At 36.3% G+C, this 16,596-nt stretch overlaps 2 protein-coding genes and 1 non-coding gene across 3 annotated transcripts; 2 read left to right on the forward strand and 1 right to left on the reverse strand.

Moving 5' to 3' along the window:
- The first annotated feature begins 21 nt into the window (after positions 1–21).
- LOC133881444 (protein DETOXIFICATION 41-like) lies at positions 22–3,227 on the forward strand. Its single transcript, XM_062320377.1, has 8 exons — positions 22–367; positions 546–1,090; positions 1,180–1,266; positions 1,765–1,821; positions 1,942–2,180; positions 2,279–2,397; positions 2,487–2,573; positions 2,898–3,227. Exons 1-8 carry the CDS (start codon positions 59–61, stop codon positions 2,967–2,969), a joined length of 1,515 nt encoding a protein of 504 aa, XP_062176361.1. The 5' UTR covers positions 22–58; the 3' UTR covers positions 2,970–3,227.
- A 5,254-nt stretch (positions 3,228–8,481) lies between these two features.
- On the reverse strand, positions 8,482–8,553 carry TRNAP-AGG (transfer RNA proline (anticodon AGG)). The gene has a single exon. It is a non-coding gene; the product is annotated as a tRNA-Pro (tRNA).
- A 68-nt stretch (positions 8,554–8,621) lies between these two features.
- On the forward strand, positions 8,622–16,543 carry LOC133881454 (uncharacterized). The gene is made up of 10 exons (XM_062320387.1): positions 8,622–8,747; positions 8,960–9,100; positions 9,590–10,015; positions 10,410–10,466; positions 11,845–14,513; positions 14,598–14,867; positions 14,955–15,035; positions 15,378–15,489; positions 15,582–15,648; positions 16,053–16,543. The coding sequence occupies exons 2-10, from the start codon at positions 8,980–8,982 to the stop codon at positions 16,147–16,149; spliced, it is 3,900 nt and encodes a 1,299-aa protein (XP_062176371.1). The 5' UTR covers positions 8,622–8,747; positions 8,960–8,979; the 3' UTR covers positions 16,150–16,543.
- The last annotated feature ends 53 nt before the right edge of the window (positions 16,544–16,596 follow it).

The raw sequence follows: 16,596 nt of genomic DNA on the forward strand, positions 1-16,596 counted from the left end.
AATAAAACACAACATGTGTCTGGGACATTGGAAGTAAAAAAAAATAATCCCACAAAACATGGCCTCGGAAGAGCAGCAGCCGCTGCTAAGCGGGTTCGAATCACATGTTCCAATTTCGGAGTTGAAATCGGGTGTAATCGAAGAGTACTTTGAACACAAGCCCGTGGCAGTCCGATGGTGGCCTCGGTTGGTGGCGTGGGAGTCAAGGCTCCTCTGGGTTCTATCTGGGGCCTCCATTGTTGTCTCCGTATTCAATTACATGCTCTCTTTTGTGACCCTGACGTTTGCCGGGCATTTGGGTTCCGTGGAGCTCGCAGGGGCATCCATAGCTAGTGTAGGCATTCAAGGTCTTGCTTATGGGATTATGGTACGGTTTCACGATTTTGCTTAAACATTTGTGGCTAACATTTCTCTGCTAGTTTTCTCACTGGAAAATGATAGTTCTCTGCAATCATATTTATTGTGAGGGCTTCTTTATTTATTAGGTCCATAAATCTTTTCTGGACCACCATTAAAACTCTTAATTGTTTTTATTGGGAAAACAGTTGGGCATGGCAAGCGCGGTGCAAACGGTGTGTGGGCAAGCATACGGGGCGAAAAGGCAGGGGTCAATGGGTGTGATATGCCAAAGAGCAATCATCTTGCACTTGGGAGCGGCAGTCCTCCTGACGTTCCTCTATTGGTACTCGGGCGCATTCCTCAAAGCCATTGGCCAATCAGAGAGCATAGCAGAGCAAGGCCAAATTTTTGCGCGTGGATTGATCCCTCAACTCTATGCGTTTGCTACAAGCTGCCCTATGCAGAGGTTCCTGCAAGCACAGAACATTGTGAATCCTTTGGCATATATGTCGATTGGGGTACTCCTTTTGCACACTCTTCTTACATGGGTAGTGGTTTATATTTTGGATTATGGCCTTCTGGGGGCTGCTCTTACGCTCAGCCTGTCTTGGTGGATTCTTTCCATTGTAAATGCACTATACATTCTTCTAAGCCCTTCTTGCAAAGAAACTTGGACTGGCTTCTCTTTAAAAGCCTTCACAGGAATTTGGCCTTATTTCAAGCTCACTATTGCTTCTGCTGTCATGCTGTGGTATGTTACAAAAAAACAGTTGCACGTCTGTGTCTTGTTTTTGTTTCTGTCTTGCTAATCAGTGTGGGGTCGATCATCTGTTAATGCAGTTTGGAGATATGGTACAGCCAAGGACTAGTGCTTATATCAGGGCTCCTCCCCGACCCTACAGTCTCACTGGACTCCATTTCAATTTGGTATGTTTTCCGAGACTCAAGCGAATAATAAATTTAATCATTTAATTAAGGAAAAACTTTACTTAACCCTCTTAACTTTCATTAGTTTTGCAATCTCTCCTTTCCAAATCTCAAAAAATTTCATTTTTGTACTTTCATAAATTTGCAATCTCACCCCTCCATATGAACTTTTCGTTAAATCCCAACGAATGGGTGAGAAATTCCTAAACTACCCTCATTTCCTTTTAGAAAAGGTAATTGTAAGGTATGAGGGTCATTCTACCATTTGACCGTTTGATTTAACGGGAAATCATAACGAAATGGTGTGATTGCAAATTTTTTAAAGTTCGATAAACTAAATTTAGAACTTTTGGAAAATTGCAAAAGTGATGAAAAAGTTCAGAGTGTTAAGCGAAGTTTCCCCTTTTAATTAAATATTCTGACAACAACAAACACCCTCTCTTTTCTCCAATTTGTTTATTAGCATTGTTATCTAACTGGTCAAAGTTGTGTCTTCAGCATGAATTATCTGAACTGGGACATAACTTTCATCTTGGGCCTAGCTGCAGGAACCAGGTTTGTGACAGATTAGATTGCTCTTGTCGACTTGTCATATGTTTTATTGGCAAGAAAAACACACGAGTCATTAGTAGTTATTAAAAAGCAATGCTGACGAGTTGTAAGGAATTGTTGCAGTGTTCGGATCAGTAATGAGCTTGGGGCAGGGCATCCAAGGGTTGCAAAATTTTCAGTGTTGGTGGTGAGCGGGACCAGCCTTGCGATTAGTATACTTTTCAGCGCAGTCGTGTTGATATTTAGGGGTGGATTAGGCGAACTGTTCACAAGCGACAGTGAGGTTCTTGAGGCAGTGTATGATTTGACACCATTGCTTGCCATTTCCATCCTCTTAAATGGCATTCAGCCTATCTTATCTGGTAATAAGGATAATATGGTAAATGAATGAAGCAGGTTGTACATTCCCCATTCATTAATCATCACTTTCTCTGTCTTTGGATCTTATTTGGAATTTCAGGTGTCGCCATTGGAAGTGGATGGCAAGCTGTAGTGGCTTATGTTAACCTGGCATGTTACTATGTTGTTGGTCTCCCCATTGGATGTGTTCTTGGCTTCAAAACTAGTTTAGGAGTAGTTGTAAGCAGACTCTCTCTCTCTCTCTCTCAGAGTAACTGCATGTTTTGCTTCATTTACACTGAATTGAAATGTTGTTTTGGCATTCTTAGGGCATATGGTGGGGCATGATTATTGGAGTTCTTTGCCAAACAGTGACCCTTCTAATTATAACAGCCAGAACAAATTGGCAATCCGAGGTATACAGCTATCTTTAATAAACCATCTTCATATATTAAAAAAGCAGTTTTCTTATTTTTTTTTTTTTTTTTAAAAAAATTGGGTTAGAGGAATTTTTTTTTAATTCAGCTTCTAAAACTGTCATGTATCACACTATCATTTAGTATGTGAAAAGCATGCATGTTTATAAGTTATTGAAAAGGCATATGCTTCTCACATACTCAATAGATACGTAATAATTTTATGGACGAGATTGAATGAATTTTCTCTAACCCAATTTAAAAGTAAACCATGTCCAGAATGATTAGTGCATTGCCCCCACCAATAATGATGCTTTTTTGTAGGTTGAAAAGGCAATTGATCGTGTGAATAAATCTACAAATGAAGAGACCTTGGACTTGCTGACCAGCATTTAAGGAATTTCAGTGACTCAAATTAACCTCTTCAACTTGCGTTATAGTATATTTTGTATTTCAAAGGATTTATAACTTCAAAGCCCGACGCATGATGGTGCTCGATCTCCCCAATTCGGTTGTCCTTTTGTGAGCGACAAAAGCGTAATTTTGTATTAGTTTAAATTTAGGAAAAAAATCATATTTAGTTCCTTTTAAGTTTTTATATGATTTGAATTTAGTTATTAGGTTTTCAATTTTAAAAATAAGGTTATTAAATTTTGTCCAAATTTTAAATTGATCCCTCTATTAATTTTATGTTAAAGTTAACGATTTTTCATTTGTCACAAGTGTTTCATTTGACACTTGAGGGTTCATTTTAGCACATGTTAGTGACAGTTTCGGAATGATGACGTGTCAAGCTCCAATTGGGTCTTCGACTGGAGGAATGTAGATATCTACAAAATAATAAAGGCTTGTCGGGAGTTGGCCGGCGACGTCTCCTCTAATAGTTAAGTCAGTAAGGATTTTAATGATGGAGAGTAAATGAATTTGCAGGAAAAATTCATTACCTTATTTGTGTAAAACTTTTTCTTATATATCAATGTTTTTTTCTCTAAAACCCACCACTCTAATCTTAAAGATTCTCTGCATTAATTGCTACTACTTGTGGATTATCTCCAGAGACGGAGCTAGAAAGTATTTTGGGTAAGGGCCAAGCCGTCAAGACATGAATTACAAATATATTAAAATATGGATAGGGGTCAAAGCATGAATAATAAATATAATAAGATTAAATATGAAATAAATATATAAAAACGAAATTAGCATCAATTTAATTTTGACAAAAAAAATAAACAAAATAAAATATACAAAATAAGTTTTCATAATACATCAAATTTCAGTCAAAACATCTATCGAAACTCGTCTTTTTTTTGAATCCTGAAAATTATCTATAATTGAATCTATGCTAATTGTTGCATCAACTTTTCTTTCGATATACACCATTAAAAAATTTACCAAAAACTCATCTTCAATTTTGTTGCAAAGCTTAATTTTGACAATTTTTATAGCTGAAAATACTCGTTTTGTAGCTACAGTTAAAACAAAAAGAATAAGCATAAATACAATAACTCAAAAAACAAGTTAATAGATATTTAATTTTCTGCTACTAACCATTGACCCAACTGCTTTAAATTTTCCTTTGCAAGTCTTTTCAAAATTCTTCGAGTGTCCAACTGTAAAGCAACATAGAATAGCAAATGACACTTGTAACTCACCAAGCTTTGCAAGGCACAAGATGAACTCAACCGAATAATTAAGTAGTTATACCTTGGCTGTTTGCCGTGCAGCCAAAACCATAGAAATCTGTTCATCATCTTTTTCCCTTTCACCATATAAGCGAAAACGCACCTAAGAAGACGAGATTCATCAAGCAAAATTCTCTACCACACCTAAAACTTTCTCAAATGAAGAATCAAATAGCACTGAAATAAGGCCAACCTCGTATGGAAGGAGACTCGTAACTTCCCAGATCTCCTGGCCAACTGCTGGATTTGCAGGTATCAACTGTAAAGAAGGAAGTAAACATGTTCCTAAGGCTTCCTCTATCCTCTTAATACTCTAGCTACTTACCTACTCATGAAAAACCAAGACCAGCCAATCATTATGAGCTCAAAAGTAAGAAAAAAACATATAAATAATACTATCATCAGAATATCAGAATGAAACAATGCACCTTCTGAAGCAATATAGTATCAAGGTAAAGATAAGGTCCAGCACAAGCCAGCTTCTGAAATAGCTCACTGGGAAGAACAATAAAAGACCCACGAACTGATGAATTTGCTATATCCATGACAATAATTTTTTTTATTTATTTTTTCATGAAATTTGGAGGGTGGGTGGGGGGGGGGGGGGGGGGCCGCATGGCCCCTACCGGCCCCCCTTTCCTCCGCCCCTGATTACCTCATGGGCGGCAATTGGATGTTGTTAGTCGTTCCCGGTATGGTCCATCGAGGACATTTTGGCTTTAATGGAAACAATTTGTAAATCGTACGATCCAGTTTGACCAGTCCAAGTACAAAGTTCATTAAATGCTTCGATACTAATAAATGAAGGGAATCTTGTGCATTTAATGCTCCTTACTTAGTTCGGCCGTCAGTACAGAGATGCCTCCGGTCCTTAGTGATTCCGGGGTTCCTTGTTATCCCTGATCTCCACGCGCCTACGAGTAAACATCTCATACCAAGGTCCAAGCGCTTTTTCTACATGATTGAAACTCGGCCACGTAATCACCATAACGCCTTAACTGGGCCTGCCTCACAATGGGTGCCATTCTCAAGGCCGGTGAGCGATATTTACCCAACAGCACCCAATACATTGTTAGTGTCCATGTCAGCATCAAATTTAATAGTTTTCCATTTAAGTTACAAATCTAGAAGATTAAGATGACGAAGTAGATGGTTTTTATTTATAGAGTTAGATCTTCTTCTTTTTTTCTTTTTCTATGAATGATTTGATGCTTAATGATATGACATTGATATTAGGTGCTGATATGAAAGCTTATGTGTCAATTGAGACACGCATAAAATATGACAAATTATTAATCTTGATAAAAAAATGACAGAGGGACCTATTTAAAATTTGTGCAAAATCTAAAGACCATATTCTTGAAATTAGAAACCCAAGGACTAAATTTAAATAAGCTAAAAACTAAAGGCTAAATATAATTTTTTCCTTAAATTTTGAATAATATATACCATCTTCTTAAATTGAGAAGATGATATTTCGCATTATTTAATTCATGCTAACTTCTAATGATATTCAATTTACGTGGACAAATGTACCATACAAGTTGATGCTTTATTTATTTTATATCAATTATCAAAGCAGGTACCACTAACGAGAAAAATATTTATTATGGTCCCACAAATTGGTGTAATTTTTTATAAACAAACCAAAAGTGTTAATCTAATCTATCTAGATTAAATAAAGCATCAACCATTAGATTAAAAATATTTATTATGGTCCCACAAATTAGTGTAATTTTTGCGTTCTTCGTTCATAGTTTTATCGGCCGAGAATTACGCCTCGTGAAGCATAAGTCACTAATTCGATTCGTCCCTCTCCCTCTTGTGTGGATATTTAAAAAAAAAAAAAGAAAAAAAAAAGAGTTATAATCTCTTGAAGTTGATTTTGTTAAGAGAAATCAACAATTAGATATGTAGAACTTAAATGTAAAAATACAAATATAATGGTTAGTTTAAAAAAAATATTTAATGATAGTTGGACAGATATCGAAAAAGTAGCAAGTAGAGGAGTTGAATAAAGTTTAACTACTGGATCTTATGGTTTATAACCGCTATTAATGTATTCTATGTAATTGTTCACAGGCAACTGCATGAGTATAATTTTCTCCTCACAAATGAAAATCCAACTGGCTAGATAAAATTTGCATCTATCAAAACAAATATAAATAAAGGAATTTGCAATAGAATTAAAAAGTCTACAAGGCCATATAAATAAATTATAATTCCACCAAAACGACATTTTGAATGACATTTTAGGTCTCTTTTCTTTTTGGGCCTAGACGTTGTCTGACTTATTTGAATGTAGTTTTAGAAATAGTTTTTAATGAAAGGGAGCCACCCCCACTTTGGGTGGCCTGCGAGTCACCCCAGAGGTTGTTGGGGTGGGTGTCGAGCCACCAGGGGTGGAGCTACCCCTGGCCTTGGGGGGGCCTGGCCCGGGGTTTCTCCCCCACCCAAAAAAAAAAAAATTCTTAAAAAAAAGAAAATTAAAATTTTACCTTTAAATTATTATTATTATTATTATTATTTTTTATAGTTTTGGCCCCCCAATTTTTTTTTTTCAATTTGGCCTCCCCAAATCCTAAACCCTAGCTCCGCCCATGCGAGCCACCCATTTTCTTCTTGTTTTTTATAAATTTTTTTTCTTTTCATTAAAAACTTTTAATTTTTGAACTTTTAATTTTTTTATATTAATAGATTTGTTAATTTTTTAATTTTTAAAAAATTAGTTTTTTTTTATTTATTAATTTTTTATTTTAATTTTTAAGAAAACAAATGTATTATAAGAATATTTCGACAAAAATGACCTTTTTTTGGCACATTTGGTAGTTTAATGAGCTACGTCAAGAGGTTATTCTAAAATCGACGTTAGATGATTTTTTTTCTTATTTTAAAAAGGAAGAAAAGTTGATGTTAGAGCGTAAAAAGAAAACTGACAAACTCATTTCAATGTCCTTAAAAAGTTCATTTCGTCAGGCCGGGCATGCATCACTGAAGGCAAAGCACTAACTTTTCTGTGTAAACGAAAATCCCTTCAACCCACTATGCACCATCGGTCGTTGTTGCCTTGTGGAAGAACGTAGATTTATTTATAGGCAGACAAAGCAAGATTGTGAAATTAAAATATCAGGGTTGATTCGCATGGTCTGATGGGGGAGTAGATTGAAACGATAGGTGATCGAAAAAATGGCTAGAGCGTATCGTATGGTGACTGGTATGGAATCCCAAAGTAGTTGATGCGTAAATGTAGGAGGCTTTGGGTAGTTGATGGACTTACTTACATATTGATGGAGGTATATGAATATAGTGGCCTGTGAAAGGTAAAGGGGAGAGATGCTTCGAAGGAAGAGATGGATGCTGTTAATAGTTTCATGAGAGATTTCAAAACTTTTAGGGGCAAGAGGGTCCAAACACTGTGCGAAAAAATATATTTGCAGGAAGGTATTTTTTGGCTTGGGGTAAAATGAGAAATTACTCAAACATGAAGCTTCTTCTTCGGTTTGAATATTAAAAACTAAACCTTCCGCCAAAAGGTATGTGCATAACATGGTGATGTATCGTACTGTCGGGGAAGGGAGGGGAAGGGGAGAAACAAACAGGGTCTATAATAATCCGAGTCTCCATAAAAAAGGTCGTTTTCAATAATAAATTATCTAAAAAAGCATCAATTTCAAAAAACAATGCATTCCCTTATTTGTTGTACTTCTGTATTAGAATTTGATAATTTTTCATACGATTTGTGAATTTAAGATTAAATTAGTTATATATTGTTAAAAAGTTTCATCCCTTTAATTAAATGGGTCGGGTTATGATTGATCTATATAATTTTATATTCATGTCTTAACAAGATTCGAATCTAACATGTAATATTTAAAATTGATAATTTTTAACACGACCCACAAACTTGATACGAACTCAATGTGATATTAGAGAATTCAGATTAAGATGTCTCACCTATTTAATTAAATACATCTAATTATGATTGACTTATATAATTTAATATCCATATTTTGAAATAGCCTACGCACAACACAAATTGCAAACTTATAATATTTACTTTGTTCTATTTTGTGAATTTAAAGATCAGAGTAAAAGCGGGAACGAAAGTCCTTAGCTTCTAAGTAAAAACTCAGAAATGAAAAATCCCTTCAAAAACAAGAAAAGGAAATCATCTACCAGTTAAAAACATTTGCAAGGGTTAAAAAAAATATTTAGTAAGTCAGATGGGGGCATTCCGAGAATTGAACTCGGGACCTCTCGCACCCTAAGCGAGAATCATACCACTAGACCAAATGCCCTCGTTGGTATTTGTATCCAATTTTAAATTATATTCACTAACCAACTGACGAAAGAACTTCCTATTCTTTCACTTCCTCAGTAAAATCCGCATTGACTACTGTCAGTTTCCCTCCAAAATCTCCCCCAATACATCCCTATTTTCCCTCCACTTCCCAGACCCTAGCCTCTCTCTCTCTCTCTCTCTCCCTCTCGAGTAAGTTTCTCTTTTTGATCTTCAATTGTTTTTTTTTTTCTTTTTTTATTTTTAAATAAAAAAAAAATCAATCTGTCTTCTTCCCAATAATCTTCAGTAATACCCGAACTTTGGGTTTTTTTTTTTTTTTTTTTTTTAATTATCTGCATTTTATGGAAAAATAAAGTTAATTGCTTTTTAGGGTTTAACATTGATTTTGATTCTGTTTGCAGGTGAATTGAATGATTTGAAAATGGGCTCGCTTGGGAACGATGATGCTGGAATTAAACCAATCAAGACGGAACCAAATGTCAATATTCCTTATTCCCAGACCCAGGTCCTTGATAGCCAGTTTTCACCTCCTTCACTTTCTGGTACTGGTTTTTCGTCTCTGATTTTGTTGTTATTTATGTTAAACTTTTGTGCTTTAGAATGATCGTTTTGAAGAATTGAAAAACAAAACATATTTTTGTTGAATTACTTCAAGTATTTATAGTGGATTGCGATTGCCTTGTAATTGGGGAAAATCTTCAATTTGATTGTGATTAATCAGAACAAAAAAAGAAAAGAAAAAGGTGAGCTTGTTATTCTGAATTACCTGCATGTGGGTTTGCTCTAGTATTTTTCTTAAACTTTTTATAATGACTCAATGCTGATAAAATTTCAAATGTATAAGCTTGTTATGTCTTGTGATATGATTAGTTTTTAGGTATATCATTTCATGTCCAGGCCTGTTTTTTTTTTTTTTTTTCTCTTACTTTATTTGATGTCCAGTATTTATGAATATGGGATATTTCATTACTGGTAATCAAACAGAACAGTCTTGTTTATGAGCTTACCTTTTCTTTTTAATGGAAACTTAGGTGAAAATGGTGAAGCTGGAGATGCTGATGAATTAAAATATCTGCGAGACACACTGAGTTTTGATGATACTGTTCCCGCTGAAGATGCGTTTGAAACCCAAGTAGTGAATCTTGCTTGGGAAACCCAAGTATTGGATATTTGTGGTGAAACCCAAATATGGGATGATCCAGATTGCATTGACAATATGGACACTCAGTTGCTAGATGATTTTGATAATGAAGTTGCCAGTGATACTGAAGGGGAGGGAACAGATGGAACTGAAGTTTTGGTTGATAGCGATGAGCAATCTGATGATGAATTAGTAAGAAGTGGCAGTGGTCACTCGGTGGACAGGGAGAGGATTCAGTGCACTTCTCTTCATGAACATGGTAATAAGGAATTAACGGAGCAGCCTGATCCTTTACCTGATAAGGAGCATAGTCCAGGTGAGTCTTTTCTAGAACAGTTGACAACAATGAAAATTTGGTTTTGAATAAATTTTGGAATAGCTCCTTTTAATACTTTTTCTGAGGTTCCATCTTGGCATGATGATATGATCTTTTGTCTTGTACTGGTATATTCTCTACGATTCAAAGATGCATTGGCTGTGAAAGAAAAGTGGAAAAAGAAAATGCATCATGTGCAAATTGTTAGACTAGTACTTTTTTTTGATCCTGTTATCAAATATGTAGTTGTGTGCCCAAGTTTTTCATCATTCTATTAATGCGTAGAAGATTTTGAGTCCAAATAATTTTTTTTTTGCCTCTTCTAAATTTTGCATGTGATGAAATTATTACTGGACTTGAAAATTAATATTAGGCTTTCCTCTTTGTCTTACAGAAGTCCATGTATCAACTGCAACATGTGTGGTTCAAGGCACCCCAGGACAAAAACCTGGTATGTGTTTCTTCTGCTTCTGCAATGCATAGTATGAATATGCATGCCTTCGTCCACATTTTTATAAGACTCCTGTAAATAGCATCCTGTTCTAGTTTTAATAAACATCTGGCAAGGTTGATTATTTTAGGTGATGTCATCACATCCAAATGGATAAATGCACTGCCAGTTTATGGTAGAATTGTTAATTTTTTGATAAATTACTCTCTCCTCTTCCAAACTACCTTTCCATTCTCAAACTCACCACCAAACTTTAAATAGTTTCAAACCCCCCCCCCCCATTTGAAATTTCAGTTTCAGCTTACAGCTTACTCCCTCTGTCTAAGTCAACTGTTAAGTCGGACAGAAAAATGTGTAAAATGACTAAATTGTTGCTTACATAAAAACTTGAAAGAAAAAAAGGGCAATGATTTAGACAGTATGTTTGAGATCCTCATGAGTCTAATAGGTAAATGGAATCATTGATTTTTTTTGTTTTTGTTTTTTCAGTTTTCACTTAAGGGACCATTTAGTCATTTCATGCATTTTTCTATAACTTAATGACTTATTTGGACGGAGGGGGCAAGTTGAAACCGAAACTTTGAATTAGGAGTTGAGTTGGAAGGATTTAAAATTTCGTAGTGTATTTGAGAATGAGGTGGTAGTTTGAGAAGTTAAAGTTCAACTTGCCCTTAATTTTTTGTACATATTTTGTGTTTGTAATTGCTTTCAGTCTTCCAGATTTTGCCAGGTTTAAGTTCCGCAGATATGTCGAAAACTGCCAAACTAAGCCACCTTTCATGAAGCAACAATTTTTTCTTAAGATTCAGTGGAGGAAAAGAACTAGGATAGATTCTATGTGAATAGCATGAACGTCTTTCATGTGTAGCTATATATTTCATCGAGCTTTATGTTTCAGCAAAAGCAACTAAATATTAAACCACCAATTAGTGCTTTTGACATTTTTTTTTTCCTTTTAGTTGTTGGATTAAAACGCTTTTGTTCACATTTTGTATTTTGTGTACTTTCAGACCTTCCTTTTGTTATGACATTTTAGATATTTTATTTTGTTCTCGTAAGAGCTAGTTTACATCTTGACGAAATTGTCTGGTTCAGTTGTCGAACTTCATTTCAACTGTTTCAGTTGTGAAGAAGGATGCCGATTTTAATACAACACAATTCATTTTTTTATTTTTACATCTCACCGAAAAGAAGTTGATTTCTCAAAGCTGGAACCTGCTCTCATCTGTTGTTTTATGCCTGAATAGTAGATGTGTCTTCTCATGCCACTAGGGAAGTTTTGAATGAAGACATATTTAATCTAGTTAATAAATATCTGATTGGAGCTGTCAGCCAATCTGGGGGCTCTATTTCTTATTTGTTTTCCTGTTTTGCTCAGGAAAACGGCAGTTTGGGTTTACTTCAGTTCGTACAGCATCAATGCGGGCGTCTGGTCTGGCAGCTCGCATGGCTTCAGAAGTACTTACTGTAAAAAATAATGATGTGTCTGTCCTAGAGGATTCAACAAAAGTTGGGGAAGAAGTAGATCAGGAACATGATGTTGTAGAATGGAACGGAAAAATGAAGGGATCAGAGAATGAAAACATGCTCAGGGTTGGCTGTAGAACAGCTAGAAAACTTTTCACTGAGAATTCATATGATGACGACAGAGGACTTCCTCTTAACAGCAACATTGTTGAAGGAGAAGAGTTGCCTCAGTTGCCTGCATGTGATGATGAATTGGCAGGATTAAGCTATGTTGACTCTCAAGAACCTGGAGAGTATTCTCAGGCCAATGCATTGGATTTTGTGGATAAGTTCCTTAAAGATAATGCCATGGAGTTTGAACAAGAATTTAACCTTGGAAAGAAAACTAGGGGAAAATCAAATTCTGTCTCAAGAGCAAAGGGCCTGCAAAGTTTTGCCAAGAAAGTCAATGATAGAAACCTGTTTGGAGAAGCAGCGATTTTTGACTGGGATGATAACCGTGAGGATGAAGGAGGGGGAGATATCTTCTGCAGAAGGAAAGAAGAATTCTTTGCTACTGGAGAACATGCGTGGAGATCCTTTACCGAACCTTTGAAGCCTGGAGGAAGCAGACTTGATGAGTATAAAGACAATGAAGAACATATAATTTTCAAGAACAAAAGAATGGGGTTAGCTCATTCTGATTCCAAATTAGTGTGTCCTAAACCAAAAGTTAATGACAAGGCAGCGGATGAAATGAAATTGAGAAAAAATCTTGTCAATGAGTTTGGTGAACAGTTTAATGACAATCCCTCTAGAGGACATATGGTAACTAATGTTACTAGGACAGATGTGCCAGGAATATTAAATATAGGTTTTGACACACAATTGGCTGCGGAAGCTATGGAAGCCTTATTCCATGGTGAGGGCCTTGTGAAACATGATGCTAATGATGCCCATCAAGGTATGGAGAACAACTCAAAGGGTTCTTGCAGAGGTTCTCTAGAAGGAGAAACGGATAATGTAATTCATTCGAAACGACCCTCTTGTCGTAAGAGGGTAAGCCCCTCTGAAGTATGGGTTGCTTCAAGACAGTGCAAGAAAGCTAAGAGCATGAGTGCCAAATTAAGTAAAGAGTCTTCAATTTCATCAGAGAAACATTCTGATAATGTCAGGAGTCAGAGTAGAATTGATCCAGTCAGAACAAGATCCAAGAGGGTTAACTTGATTGCTGAAGAATGTCTTATCACCAATGGGAGTGGAAACTCAGACAAAATGATTTCTAAGATCATTGAGCAAAGAAACGCAGGACAAACTTTGGACAGAAGCTGCACTAATGAGTCCCACAGATGTGATGGCAATGCAACCATAGGTGGAGATGGCACAGTTAAGAAGTTGCATTTACAAGGTGATGGTGGTATGCATACACCCATTGCTCGTCGAACTAGACAGTCATTGGTAGTAAATCATTTGAAGAAGGCTGAGAATGCATCCAGTGATTATAGGGAAGTGATTAGCCATCTGGCGGAGGTATGCGCCTTAGAAGAGAAAAGCAATTGTAGCATAGGCATCCAAGCTTCTGAAGTGTTGAAGGAAAAATCTTCTATATTGGGTTCTAATCAGTCTGGAGAAGTTGAAAATGTAAAAGCAAGTCAACATGGGCAATCCACTTCATGGTTGACAGCTAATACTAATGGTTCTAAAATTGATGCATTGAGCTGTCATCGAAAGAGAAGATCTCATCGAAATTTGTCAGGTCAGGAAAATGAATCTGATAACTTAGATGGTGGTGCACTTGAACCATCTGTTCCGCTGAAAGACATTGGACAATCTGTCACCAAGCGGAAAAGGTCGCGGCGTGATGCTAAAAGCACTTTGATTGATTCAGAGATGAAGAGGAAAACACGATCAGGGGATGCTCCTATTTATGTTAAGTCTGGTGATATCGATGGAAAAATGCTATCTAACAATCTAGATAATGAATCTGATATCAATCGGCGGAACAGATCTCATGGAAATGAATCTGATAACTTAGATGGTGCACTTGAACCATCTGTTCCGCCGAAAGACATTGGACAATCTGTCACCAAGCGGAAAAGGTCGCAGCGTGATGCTAAAAGCGCTTTGATTGATTCAAAGATGAAGAGGAAAACACGATCAGGGGATGCTCCTATTTATGGCATATCTGGTGATATTGATGGAAAAATGATATCTAATGATCTAATTGGGTCAAAGACAGGCAAGCACTCTGACAGAAATAGTAATGCAAGTTGCCCGTCATCTACTGAAAAGGTGAATGTCAGGTTGGATGAATCGCCAAGAGAGAAACGTAAACCATCTGATTCAGTATGTACTACTCCTACCCCAGTTAACTGCAAGCCACCTGAGAATACTGTGTCACCTGTTTGTATGGGCAATGAATACTTCAAACAGTCGAACCTGTCAAGACTGAGCCTTCTGAAAGAAATCCGCAACTTAAGTGCTGCACAGCCTGAACCTTCTTCTGCATCAAAAGATTCAAGGAAGAGGAGAGATATGACTTACGTTCGAGTCTTGTACAGCCAACACTTAGATGATGATATAATTAAGCAGCAGAAGAAGGTAGTTTGTCATTTTGTCGGCCTCTTTTTAAGCAATATGCAATCTGGTTCAAACTATATCTTGTCTGTTATTCTTGTCTTGCAGATTTTGGCCAGGCTAGGAATTTCCATATCGTCTTCTATTACGGACGCCACACATTTCATAGCAGATCAATTTGTGCGTACAAGGAATATGTTAGAGGCTATTGCGTCTGGAAAACTAGTGGTGACACATTTATGGCTTGAGAGCTGTGGGCAAGCTAGCTGTTTCATTGATGAGAAAAATTACATACTGAGGGATGTCAAGAAGGAAAAGGAGTTTGGCTTTAGCATGCCGGTTTCATTGGCACGCGCATCCCAGCATCCACTTTTGAAGGTAGGTCTTCTGTTTATGTTGATTTAAACCAGATGCATTGGCTACTTGTTCATTTTTATCCATATTCAAATGATAACTTCTTTGCAGGGTCGAAGAGTTTTGGTTACCCCAAATACAAAGCCTGGTAAAGAAACAATTTCAAGTTTGGTTAAAGCTGTTCAGGGCCAGGTACAGAGTTTGCAGGTTATAGTATTATTCATATGTTTACATCTTTATAAAGTAGCACTTTTATTTTGAACTTATTCTGATCACTTTGATGGTCATGAGTCATGACTAGAAAGATTCTAGTAGTTACCGCCGACATGCACATAGATATTTTAATCTTGCATATTTGTTCAATTTTCTCCTGTTTTAATTTGAGCTGTCCCTTTCAAAAAAAAAAAAAAAAAAATTTGAGCTGTCAATTGCCAGTGCTTTCATTAACTTTATCTGGGTCCGGAGATGCTTAAATAATTTTTTATTTTCTAACTTATTGTTTTGATTCTGATTTCCTCTCAAAATGCTCCCCAGGTGTTGGAGAGAACTGGCAGATCTACTCTGAAGGAGGATAAAATTCCAGAGGATTTATTGGTTCTATCTTGTGAAGAAGATTATTCTGTCTGTGTGCCTTTCCTTGAAAAAGGTTAACAACAATTATGTGTCGTTAGTCTTTGAATAATCCATAAAATGCATAAACTTCACTAAGTATTGGGCAACATTGGTTTATGCTTGCAGGGGCATCAGTTTATAGTTCGGAGCTGTTGTTGAATGGTATAGTTACTCAGAGGTTGGAGTATGAAAGGTTGGTTTGATTTTAATTAGAGCATTATCTATGTGATGGATAAGTAAATCATTTCTGCATAAATGAACGCTTTTATCAAAAGTAGAAGCTAGTTTAGCCACCAAGTTGTCTATGTCTCAGAAGTGCATGCTGGGATTTATCCTTAAATTTTGTGGCATTTTCTTTTAAGAAGCAAAATTCTGCATTTCTTCTCTACTGGCTTAGGAGTGCTTGTAATTGGATGGTAAATGATATTGTATCAATTTTGATATTGAAATATGTTGTCCATATGATTGCCAAGATTTTCTCCCAAGTTTTCCTTTGTTGACCTAATTGATGATTGGTACTTGATCCAAATGTATGTGTGCTACAGTGGGGGGAACCATTGGTCGCTTTTCTAACACAATTGCATTTCCTGATGACAGGCATCGCCTCTTTGCTGATGATGTCAAAAGAACACGTTCTACAATATGGCTGAGAAAAGACAGCAATCAGTTCCTTCCTGTGACTAAACATAAATAAGATTCATTTTATTCATTTATTCTTCTGATTTTTTTTTCCCTCCCGATTCATTGTCTTTTAGGCGTTCTTGGTAGGAACAAATCTATTCTTCACACTCACTTCACAACGGCTGATGTGGCATGGGTTGAATGACCACTTAAAAAAACAAAACTTTCTACCTTCATTGAGCTCATACCACATGTCAACAGTGTGAAGTGGGTGTGACAAAATGGATGTAAAGTATAGTATTACTCTTTCGGTAGGCAGCAGGTACCTAGTGATCTGTACATAATATTGATTGTTGTGAATGCTCGCAACTCTTGGCTTCTCATGTAAAATTAATTATGCTATTATGTGGAAGTTTGTTTCACATCTCATTTGATTCTTTTAGCATATGACTAATATTTTTTAAGAATTCATTGAAGTTTGGTTGCTTGTTTGATGAAAAATGGTTAAGAGGGAGAGTGA

The sequence above is a fragment of the Alnus glutinosa genome, chromosome 1, assembly GCF_958979055.1.
Source record: "Alnus glutinosa chromosome 1, dhAlnGlut1.1, whole genome shotgun sequence".
Classification (NCBI taxonomy): domain Eukaryota; kingdom Viridiplantae; phylum Streptophyta; class Magnoliopsida; order Fagales; family Betulaceae; genus Alnus; species Alnus glutinosa.

Bases quoted from the DNA above. Each gene is read 5' to 3' on its own strand.
- LOC133881444 (XM_062320377.1), top strand. From the start codon at position 59: ATGGCCTCGGAAGAGCAGCAGCCGCTGCTAAGCGGGTTCGAATCACAT. The intron at 1,822-1,941 runs GTTTGTGACAGA...GAATTGTTGCAG, and splicing joins GGCCTAGCTGCAGGAACCAG to TGTTCGGATCAGTAATGAGC. The intron at 2,398-2,486 runs GTAAGCAGACTC...TGGCATTCTTAG, and splicing joins AAACTAGTTTAGGAGTAGTT to GGCATATGGTGGGGCATGAT.
- LOC133881454 (XM_062320387.1), top strand. From the start codon at position 8,980: ATGGGCTCGCTTGGGAACGATGATGCTGGAATTAAACCAATCAAGACG. The intron at 9,101-9,589 runs GTACTGGTTTTT...ATGGAAACTTAG, and splicing joins TTCACCTCCTTCACTTTCTG to GTGAAAATGGTGAAGCTGGA. The intron at 15,036-15,377 runs GTACAGAGTTTG...AATGCTCCCCAG, and splicing joins TTAAAGCTGTTCAGGGCCAG to GTGTTGGAGAGAACTGGCAG.